The sequence below is a fragment of the Lactuca virosa genome, chromosome 7, assembly GCF_052849685.1.
Source record: "Lactuca virosa cultivar CGN04683 chromosome 7, Lactuca_virosa_CGN04683_v6, whole genome shotgun sequence".
Taxonomy (NCBI): domain Eukaryota; kingdom Viridiplantae; phylum Streptophyta; class Magnoliopsida; order Asterales; family Asteraceae; genus Lactuca; species Lactuca virosa.
The window spans coordinates 155,076,402-155,087,521 of NC_136432.1; the positions used below are offsets into that span (position 1 = coordinate 155,076,402).

The 11,120-nt window shown below is 37.5% G+C and overlaps 2 protein-coding genes across 3 annotated transcripts; one reads left to right on the forward strand and one right to left on the reverse strand.

Moving 5' to 3' along the window:
• The first annotated feature begins 2,526 nt into the window (after positions 1-2,526).
• Positions 2,527-4,377, forward strand: LOC145125351 (organic cation/carnitine transporter 4-like). Its single transcript, XM_079060811.1, has 2 exons — positions 2,527-3,001; positions 3,093-4,377. Exons 1-2 carry the CDS (start codon positions 2,593-2,595, stop codon positions 4,274-4,276), a joined length of 1,593 nt encoding a protein of 530 aa, XP_078916937.1. The 5' UTR covers positions 2,527-2,592; the 3' UTR covers positions 4,277-4,377.
• LOC145125352 (Ribosomal protein L7Ae/L30e/S12e/Gadd45 family protein) lies at positions 4,290-6,347 on the reverse strand. Of its 2 annotated transcripts, none has more exons than XM_079060813.1 (7): positions 6,051-6,347; positions 5,658-5,770; positions 5,474-5,521; positions 5,277-5,334; positions 5,069-5,185; positions 4,639-4,806; positions 4,290-4,536 (listed from the first exon to the last, which is right to left on the reverse strand). In XM_079060813.1, the coding sequence occupies exons 2-7, from the start codon at positions 5,735-5,737 to the stop codon at positions 4,468-4,470; spliced, it is 540 nt and encodes a 179-aa protein (XP_078916939.1). In that variant the 5' UTR covers positions 5,738-5,770; positions 6,051-6,347; the 3' UTR covers positions 4,290-4,467. The 2 variants fall into 2 exon arrangements, with proteins under 2 accessions (XP_078916939.1, XP_078916938.1); XM_079060812.1 differs by having other exon boundaries at positions 5,069-5,191; positions 6,051-6,346.
• Between the last annotated feature and the right edge of the window lie 4,773 nt (positions 6,348-11,120).

The window sequence follows — 11,120 nt, forward strand, 5'->3', positions numbered from 1 at the left end:
TAGCTCTCGTTTTCTTCAAACTCTCACAATAATCTTTCTAGCAATTGGATTACGATTTCTGTGCCTAGAATCGTAAGTGTCCACTTGGATTATCCTAGACTGAATTTCTTGCAACCCAAGCATAGGGTAAAAATATCAGTTCGGAAAGTGTTCTCACGATCCAAGTTGGTATCCAGATCTCCACTACATACCCTATATTCTCCTACAAGAACGACATGACGGAAAAATGAAAATGAGATTTTTTTTTTCCGATTACGAGTTAAAGTTTTGATTTGATACATAAACAATGATATTTGGCATCGGTAAAATAGATATTTTTTAATCTTCATGGTACTTCATCACACGGTCTTGTTATCCAACGTGTCTCTTCCCTGTCCAAACATCGTTGTTGAACTTCATTGAGTTGTCTCTTTAGTTTGTGACTTCTTATTACTTGTCCACCTATGTATTTATTTGATAACATTGGTGCTACATATTTAGAGGTCAATCTGGACTTTCAACAACACACTAAAAATATTGATATTGACATTCATTTTATACGAGATAATATTGTTTTCTCAAGCCCTTAGTGTTCGTTATGTTCCTACGACCTTCCAGTTGGCTAATATTTTTACAAAACGGTTGTCTATTCCTTAGTTTTAAGTACTATGCAACAAGCTTCATGATTTTTACTCCTTCAAGAAGTTGTAAAAGTGTTAGAAGTAGTTTCGGATTATAGACTTGGGTGTCACTGCTCATATGAGTTTTGATCTATCCTTAATTATGGAGTTTGGATTCCTTTAAAAAGGTTATAAAATTGTTAGTAGTGTGGGATTCTTTCTATTACTTATAAAAATATCAACCTACTAGAATATCATTCATAATAAGATAATATAGTTATCGTGATTATTCATTGTTCTCTCTTCTTTTTAGGTTAATTCTTTTAGAGCCACAAATGGCCACCATTTTGATCATACTATCCCTTGCATCATATTTAACTTTGTTACAACCATACATGTACGTACTTTAAACTCCTTTCTTCTAATTAATAGAAGTTATAACTTGGTTGAATTTTTCCAAAAAATATTGATGAAAACTTGGGATTCAAGCTTTGGCTTTACCGCTTTAGGGTGGAGCAGTCAATCCCTTCCAACATATATGTCACCTAGTCCTTACATAAGTTTCTACTTTCTATGTTTTTTCGGTCATTATTGAATAGAAACTATTTTCCCTTTATCAAGTAACCATGAACTTCAAAGACTTTCAAAGTTCAAACAATTTATAATTTTAATTAAATCACATTAACCAATCAAACAATTTATTTGAAAAAAATCATATAACTTATTGACTATTGGCAACACAATTTGAATCTCAATCATATCCTACAAAATCATATATTATAGTTCAAAAAGTTGAATATATAAGTTCATATTCATATAGAAAAATAAGTTAAAAGTTACTAACAAAAGCAATTTTAAACCCAATATAAGTTCATAAACACAATTACACAAGTACTTAATTCCGTGCATCTTTTTAAGAATTTGTATATTAGTAGTAGTATTTGGCCAATATGGTTATTGAGAGCATATATATCGGCTATGGACTACTAAGGGCATATAGTATGAAATATAAATCTTCAACCAAGTTTTAATATAAAACCTATACTCTCCTAATATGTGGTTGGGTGCCTATCCCCCCACTTGTTAAAGGCTGCATCCACCTAGTTGTTATATAAAACCTATACTCTTCTGTCACTTCCATTCCTTCCAACCACAATAAAGGAAAATTATTATTAATCCCTTTCAACTCATATTGGTACAAGTTATGATGCATATGTTACAAGTAGAGATGAGAGAAAAGAGGGTGGGAGCAACGGTTCCATGTAACCACCCAACCCACACATTATGTGGTACCCCCGGTGGTGTAATTGTGACACCGGTGTTTCGCTCCCAACCTGCACGACTTTGTGCACCCTTCATTTGCCTCCCTTTCTAATCGAAATGATATGATTATTTAAACATATACGCCATAACTGTTTATTTTTTTATCCCTTTGATTACGTACAAAGGACAAACTAATGAAGCACTCTTTATTAACATTTTGAATCATCAAAGTTAAAATCGATACCAACTCAAAATATAAACAACTCTCAAACCTATTTCCTGAAAAAGCTATAAGATCACATTACTGATCCATAAAATTTGGATATTACAGGAAGGGCAAAATGAGTTAATTGAGATATCTACTTCTGTCACTAAAGATCATGGTCATTTTTGGAATTGAACTCAATTATTGTACAACATGTTCAACAACAGTCAACCACCCTTCCCTACCGGTAGCCCCTCCCCGGCGGCATCTAATTATTCCAATTTTAGGAAAAAATTTAAAATTAATAAAGAGAATGTCGGCCTTGATCAAGACCATTCTAAAACTTTACCCCTTAACAACTTGAAATCAAAAGAACATGTGATGATGTCATCAACAAGTGGCTCGGTTTTTAATTTTCCAAGAACACCTGTTTTCCAGCACCTTATGTTCAGAAATCACCCATATCCTTTCCCTTATATAACAAAAATAAAATATCTTCCCTGATTCACAAACTTATCACCGCCGATGTCACACCATACAGAGGCTTTGAATGATCTCCAGCCACCTCTTCTCCCTCCAGACGACCATGAACTGCCACTCGAGTGGCTCTCCGTCGACCAAATGTTAACCAAATATTGCGGCGAGTTTGGGTTCTGGCAGCTCAAACATTTCATTCTTACGTGTACAGCTTGGGCTCTCCAAGCCTTCCACACCATGGTTATGATCTTCGCCGATTGTGAACAGGATTGGACATGCGAACCAGGTTCTGGATGTGTATGGGACGCCGACAAGAGCGTTTGTGGGCTTGACCCAGGTTCATGGCGTTGGGACGATGGTGAAGGGTGGTCCACGGTGGCTGAGTGGGGTCTGGTTTGTGGAGAAAAATACAAGGTTGGGTTGGTTCAAGCTCTGTTCTTCGCCGGCTGCATGATAGGTAAAACACTCACTAACACTCACTCACACACACACACACACACACTCTCTTTCTCTTTCTCTCTCTATATATACTAAATCTTAAGTCACAGGTGCCGGAATATTCGGTCATCTATCGGATTCAAAACTGGGAAGAAAAGGGTCGCTGACGATCGTATGCAGTTTGAGCTTTGTTTTCGGTCTACTAACATCCATCTCCCCCAACTACTGGACCTACGTCCTCCTCCGTGTACTCACCGGATTCAGCACTGGCGGAGTTGGACTCTGCGCTTTTGTTCTAGCCACCGAACCAGTAGGTCTCACCAAGCGTGGTATTGCCGGAATGTCCACCTTCTATTTCTTCTCAATCGGAATAGACCTTCTCTCCGGCATAGCTTACATATTCCGATACTCATGGCGTTCCCTCTACATCGCCTCCTCCATACCCTCCATCCTCTACATCGTTTTCATTCTCCCTTTCATCTCCGAATCCCCTCGTTGGTGCCTTATTCAAGGGAAAACCGATCAAGCCATGAAGATAATGCATAGTATAGCCAAATCCAATGGGAAACACCTCCCCAAAAATGTCTACATTGCCCTGAACGAGGAAGGCAGTGATCATGCTCATGATAACAATGATCATGATCACGATCATGACCATGACACAGTTTCAAATACTATCAGAAATGAAACCAAAGAAACTGTGGTGGTCAGGGGATCAGTGATAGACGTGATCAGGTCACCATTAACAAGAAAACGATTGTTTCTTGTGATGGGAGTCGACTTCACATGCTCAATCGTGTACTATGGACTAAATTTAAACGTGGTGAATCTAAAAACGAATCTCTATCTAGCTGTGTTACTAAATGCTATTGTGGAGATGCCAGCGTATCTATTGACTGCGATTTTGATTGATAGATTTGGGAGGAAGCCGCTTGGGATTGGAACACAGTGGTTCAGTGGGGTGTTCTGTATTATCGGGGGGATATTGGGAAGCCAAGGGATATGGAAGGAGGTTACAATGTTGTGTGGAGTTTTGGGAATATTTGGGATGGCAGGGACTTTTAATTTGATGTTTATATACGCAATGGAGTTGTTTCCAACTGTTGTGAGAAACGTCGCGCTTGGATGTGGGACCCAGATGATTCAGTTAGGTGCGATATTGGTGCCTTTTGTGGTGGTTGTTGGTGGTAGTTTTCCGTTTATGGTGTTTGGGGCATGTGGGATTGTGGGAGGGATTCTTGTATTATACTTGCCGGAGACATTGAACAAGCCCTTGTATGACACCATGAATTAGTAACTATTGGTGGTTGCATGAAAACAGTTCTAAACATTAAAATTACTAGATTGTCCTTGATATAAAATTATATATAGACTAAACAAGACCCTGAAGTTCCATGATTGTTTCAATTACACCCTCTTAACAAAAATGTTTTCAAGTTGATGGCAAGACTATGAACACATCACACATCTCCTTGAACTTCGATTTTATGGCCCCACAATGTCGTTATCTCCCAAAATCTCGGCTATAACTTTGTTAATTGCATTTCCTCTGGCCTAAAAGAAGCAAACAATATATTATGAGAGAAAGAGCAAAAATGAAAATGACGGAAACGCCCTTGAAGAGTACTACTAATTCAAGTTTTGTAGTAATATTACCTTGACTCCAATTGCCATAGCCGTTTTAAGATTAACAATTTCACCTAATTTAAAAGAGCCCCCTTTATTATCTTTCACAAAAATGACGGAAACGCCCCTAGAAGAGGCCAGGCTAGGTAGGTGCTTTGTAAGCGATCGAGGGTTGCAGTCTGTTGCTATAAGTATGGCCTGTTTTTAGTAGTCAGTTTTTAGTTAGCATCATTTTTACATAGAAGGGTAAAATTGTCATTTCAGTCCAAAAAGGAATCAGTTGTTGTCCATAAAGCATTTAGGGGTTGTTTCTTTTCTTTTCTTTTTCAGATTAAGCCCTGGATAAAGTGTAGCATGTTTCTTTTATATACTGAATACGAGACTAAATGACCATTTTACCCTTGCATGCCAATAAAAAACAAATTTTACAATGTTACACAATTTTAAAGTCCCAGATAACCTGCAAATGAAGGGGAGACATTTTAGCATTAGAACTTTCTGTGGGAGAACTTAAAGATCCATGAAGTGGTGGCATCCGTTCAAGCACACGTGTCACATCATTGACACCAATTGAAAACTGTTGCTAATAAAAAACATATACAAAACATCATCAGTCAAAGTTGAAACAACTTATCAAATAAAACTAGATTTAAAGAGAAAAATAAAACCTTAAGCCAAATTTTATGAGGTAAAGATTCATCTGAAAGTCTAGCTAACTTGATTTCTCTGGTGCAAACACAATAAGCTTGTTTTAGTTTGTGTATGAATGTAGAAATTTTAGTGGGGGCATAAAAGTAATATACTGTAATGTATTATAATTTAAATTCATTATAATTTGTAAATTGTAATGCAATGTATTTGTTACCTTTGAATTGAGTTAAGAAGATGGAGTAAACTTTCACCTTCATAAGAACTAAATGAACACATGACAAATGAAATCATAGTTAGTAATACATTGGTGGAAAACAAGAATTGGCTTAAAGTAGGTTATTGATATGTGCATTGAAGTCTCGAACCCTAAAATGAACACAAAAGAAACGGAAATTTACTTTGGCTGTTGAAGAATGGAGTCATTAGAGAGTTTCTGAGGCAATACTACTGAACTTTTGTTTCTGTTTTTCATCCGCATCTTGCATTGAACAGATAATTCGATGTAAATCCCCTTCAACAGAACAGTTAAACAGTTATACTCGGTAAACAAACTCAAAGAAAAACAATAATTTAGGATCGAGAATCACACACACAGTAAAAAAGTTGTAGTTAACAATTAGGTGAAGAACGATCAGAAATTTGCCTACAATAATCAAAAGACAGAATTATGTGTGCTTTTAAGCTCGAATACTCGCTCCATTCAACAATGGAAGCAATTAGCAAAGTTAACTGAAGTTGCATAAGCTGGTTGCTGAAGGTTTGCTAATGTATATGAAGTCAAAGAGTATTACCTATGATTTCTTGGCTAGTGTCGAACTGTCGATTGCAGCTGGCGCTGCTGGAACTGCTGGAGTGGCGATTTGGAGGTGTTCGCGCTGCTGGACTACCGGCGGTGCCGTTGATTGCAGCCTTGCGCTGCTAGACTACCGCCGGGTGCGGGAATGACTAATGAGGAACCGAAGATTGTAACTGCTGTGGAGTGTGGAGGTCGGAATCGTGATGGATTAATGCTCGATCGACTATGAAAAGTGAAAACCCTAAATTGATAAAGGGGTTGAGCATAAAAATGCATGCTATGATTATTTTATCTTTGTGTTTTGTTTTAATAAAATCTATCGGTTAGAGAAAAAAATATTATCAACTTTCTTATATAGGACAAATAATGAAAATTTATGAAGAATTAAATAAACAAAAACATCAAAAGTCTCATGAAACTTACTTAAAGTACAATGATATAATAAGAATAAATAAATGTAGAATGTTATAACAAACAAAACAAAGAAAATACATAGTTATTTCTTGCATTTAGTATGTCACATACATGTTCTACCAGAATCCGGTCACCAAGCAATAGTAGTTGATGTAGTAGAGCCAAGATCTCTTTGTTGTGGATTTTCTCCGCTTATCTGTCCATATACATTTTTAAGATCAGAAACAAGAATTTTTAGTTGGCAAGTCAAAAAAAAGCCAAGATGACTATGTTAATGTATCTCACATCAGTGTGACACGGTAATATAAGTGGTTACATATGTTGGAGTCTCTCTTCTCTCTACAATGGCTCTTTTGAAGAGTTAATATGAGACTCCACATATATTTACATGGTATTAGAGTCTGCATCCCGCCCCCGTGGCTCAGCGCATCCATGTCTATCATCATCGAGCCTCCGACTCTAAGGGGGAGTGTTAATGTATCCCACATCGGTGCAATGCAACACGGTAATATAAGTAGTTATATATGTTGGAGTCTCCCTTCTCTCCACAAAGGCTCTTTTAGAGAGTTAATATAAGGCTCTACATATATTTACAGACTACATAAGGTCTTGTAATGACAAACACATAAAAGGTCTGAAGGTCAACATAAGGTCAACATAAAATAAACATATCACACAACAATATTAACACATATATCATACATAAGGTATGTAACAACAAACGTAGAGAAGTTCTGAAGGTATGCATGCACAACAACAAGCATATAATCAATAACAACCCTGCATCGATTTTGACAATCTTTAATTGATTTATAAATGTAATTTGGTTTTTTGGTTCGGTATGGTCTAAATTCCACAATACCAAAACTCAAACCAAACACCATATTTAAAATTTGGTTTGGTCTCTGACTAAACCAAAAATCAAATTTGAATATGGTTTGGTCTAAAATTGGTTTTGGTTCGATTTTTTTTTGGGTTTTTAAGTTCCAAACCAAGTAATTCTTGACCCTAAGTAAAATGAAGCTTTTAAAAGGGAAATGGGCATAAAAGCTTTTACGTTATCGAAAATAAAAATCTTGTTCTTTCGAAAATTATTCTCCAATCCAGGCAAACAAATTAATCGTCTCCTCAGTTCTCGTCATTCATCTTTCATCACTCCATCAATCACATAAATTAAAAGGCATCTAAAAGTTTTATATCGACGTAGCATGTAAACAGGAAACAAGTTGTGTCGTTAACCCTTTCTGAATGTTAATACTTTAACTTTGAAGGATTTAAAAAAAATGGCATTTAGTCTGTTAAGACTTTCTGGTCAGTAACCTTATGCATACTTGGTTGCCGATGTGGCCCTTCATGACTTCCATCCCCGTTTTATAAACGTTTCACCTATTGAAGGCAAAACCACCAAGAAGCATCAACTTTCAGTGCTGCTTAGCAACCCCGATCCCGAGGGGATGTGAAGTGTGCAAAAACAAAATAGAGCCTGAATTTTAACCAAATTATATAGTTAGTAACGTTAATATATATTACTTAATGTAATCATTTTCTAAAATGACTTGTAGTTTACCTGACTAAGAGTGTTGCCTTTACTCTTTCATGCTAAATGACCAAGGTCCGATTCTAGCCTCCCATACATTATGTGTTTTTTTTATATCATATGTGTATTAATGTATACAAGTTTACGTAAACATTTTTGAAAACTGTGACATCCCTAAATTTACTGTCATTTTAAAAATTTTATTTATGCTTATTTTAAAGCAGAGTATTTCTTTTGTTGTGGAATTGGTCCCTGAATATTATTTCAATGTGAGATGATATTAACATTAAACATTTCCGAAGACACGTTCAATATTGATGTCTTTTTCAAAACTTCGGATGTCATAACTGTTACAAAACATAAGCATAAACAGGTCTTACATTAATTTATACTAATGATCTACATCTCCTTTAATCTCTCGGTGTAATGTATCTTCACATTGATACATGTGATACAAATAAACTGAGTGGTTCAGGTTGAGAAACCTGGTGAGTACATAGGGTTTTCAACCCACAATAATATAGTCAATTTGTTTAATTATAAAACAATTAACTTAATTACCCATCCCCGTTTTCTCTATTTATTATTCCCTATGGATTTATCCTAAGGATCATCTCCTACATCACATTTACCTATCATTGTCTACATCATATTTCCTTATATGTTTGTCGCTAAGGACTTTTCCTAAGGATCATCGCCTACATCGCATAGATAGTATTGTTTCAGGGATTATTCCCCTAATACATGTCCATTAAGGGTTAGAGTATCATTGCATGAATACGTAGTTACTACATCGCTTGATGTAACATCCTGATTTCCGGGAATGAGATTTTGGGGATTTCATGCAATTAAAGAAGCCTACTCGACGAGTTGGAGGCCCCAACTCGTCGTGTAGAAATGAGTCATCCCGCGTGATTTATGAGGTCTACTCGACGAGTCGGAGGACCCCAACTCGACGAGTAGGAGCTGGGGAATGAAACCCTAATTTCCAAGGTTTTACACCCTATTTAAAGGGTCATTAGCCTCCCTCTGCCTCCCTTACCGCCCCCTTGAGCTCAGAAAACCCTAATCGCGCCTACTCTCCATTTTTGTGTGTTAAGAAGCTTGGAAGGTGGATTTTGTGAAGAGAGCTTGAAGTCCAAGGAGCTTGGAGAAAAGAGAAGCATGTGGATCTGATTTCTACTTCATATTAGCATCATCTTGAAGGTAACAAGTCGTTACCTTGATTTCTATTTAGCGAAATCTCTTCATGCAAAGGTTTAGGGCCATTTCTAGTTGGTTGTGGGTTATTTCGGGTATTGGGCATGATCTGAGGTTGTAACTTCAAATCTGGACTCCTCTAAGTCCTTATAGTCATAAAGTTCTAGTCTTTAGCAAGTTATGGCCTTCTCCTTACCTACAACTTCTTCTTTGGCTTGGTTTTGGCCTTTAAGACCTTGCATGCACGTAAAGTTTGCAACTTTACGTGGTAACTATGCCTTAGGAAGCTAGATCTACAATTTGGAGCTTTGGGGTAGCTTAAAAACGTCTGAATAAGAAATGGACTGAAGGGACTCGACGAGTTGCATGGTCAACTCGACGAGTCAGATGAAGATTGGTCGTTTTTGGTTTTTGCATGGACTCGGCGAGTCAATGAGATGACTCGACGAGTTAGTTAGGGTTTTTCCTGACATTTGGACATCGCATGGACTCGACGAGTTGTTTGGAAAATCGGCGAGTCAACTAGGGTTTTCACGATTTCTCGAGTTCTGGAAGGACTCGACGAGTTAGTGGGCTACACTCGACGAGTTTGGTCAAGATGGACTGCTGACCTTGACTGTTGACTTTGACTTTGACCAAGGGTTGACTAGTTTGACTTCTGGGGGTATTTTAGTAATTTGGGAATTTATGGAAGTGGATCATTGGTGGATGTAGGTGTTTGAGTTCGAGCTGTATTTGGAGGAGTTTACATTATCTTCCCGAGCTACTTGTAAGGTGAGTTGTCCTCATTATACCAACAGGGTCGAAGGAACCAATGTCGACCCTTTTCGGATTTGTATATGGGTTTATTGCATGTTATGCTTATTTATTTGCATCCTGGTAGTTAGGATGGTGATATTATTAGTGACCTGGTAGGTCGGTATCCTGGTATGTAGGATAATGCTATGTTAGGTATCGGTTAGGTCGGTATCCTGGTTATAGGATGTTGTTATGATTAGTGATCTGTTAGATCGGTTTGACTGTTATATATGCTAGCATATGATATTTATGTGCACATGATTGTTTGATTTGGGGGTTGGGTTGAGGTGGGCCTGCTTTGTGCCGAAGGACAACATACCCAGGGCGGACCGAATAGACTACATACCCGGTTAGGGCATACTAGTCAGGCCGAAGGCCCGACGAGCGGTCCGGATAGGCTGAAGGCCCTGAGAGGCGGTCCAGACGTGTCGATGGCTCGGAGAGCGGTCCAGATAGATCGATGGCCCTATGAGGCGGTCCAGTCAGGCTGATGGCTCGTTATGCATGTTGTTTGTTTATATGATATGATTATGATTGTATGACGTTGGTATTTTTGGGGAACTCACTAAGCTTCGGGCTTACAGTTGTTAATTATGTTTCAGGTACTTCTGATGATCGCGGGAAGGCGAAGGCGTGATCGTGCACCTCCTTATGTTTTATGATTTGATTTTGGGATACTCTGACATTAAACCATTTTGAAAACAAATTTGTAATAATTATTGGTTTTTGAATGATTTAAAAAGTTTTAAATTGGCATGATTTTTATAGGTGTTACAAGTTGGTATCAGAGCCTTGGTTTGAGTGAATTGGAGGGAACACTCGTGTGTCTCCAGTCTCAAACTAAGGACAAGATTTTAAAATGATTTTTCAAATGGTTTTCAAAATACTAAAGGAGGATGCAAGTGTACGATCAGCCGGAACCAGTAAGTAGACCCCAAAATACCTTACGGATTATTTGATTTTGTGATATGTTAGAACAACATGCTAGTACTAGGCTAGGGATCTTCAGGAATTGCATGATAGAATTGCTTGATTATATGATGCATGGTAGCCTAGGGTTTTTCCTTATATGAAATTGACATCATTACTGTAGTTGCTTAGTGTATGCATCATGGT

What these genes read in the sequence shown, in the direction of transcription:
- LOC145125351 (XM_079060811.1), top strand. Translation starts at nt 2,593, where the DNA reads ATGTCACACCATACAGAGGCTTTGAATGATCTCCAGCCACCTCTTCTC. An exon ending in CTTCGCCGGCTGCATGATAG is followed by an intron (nt 3,002 to 3,092) that starts GTAAAACACTCA and finishes CTTAAGTCACAG; the next exon opens with GTGCCGGAATATTCGGTCAT.
- LOC145125352 (XM_079060812.1), bottom strand. Translation starts at nt 5,737, where the DNA reads ATGCGGATGAAAAACAGAAACAAAAGTTCAGTAGTATTGCCTCAGAAA. An exon ending in CTCATAAAATTTGGCTTAAG is followed by an intron (nt 5,192 to 5,276) that starts GTTTTATTTTTC and finishes GTTTTTTATTAG; the next exon opens with CAACAGTTTTCAATTGGTGT. An exon ending in CTATGGCAATTGGAGTCAAG is followed by an intron (nt 4,537 to 4,638) that starts GTAATATTACTA and finishes TGCTTCTTTTAG; the next exon opens with GCCAGAGGAAATGCAATTAA.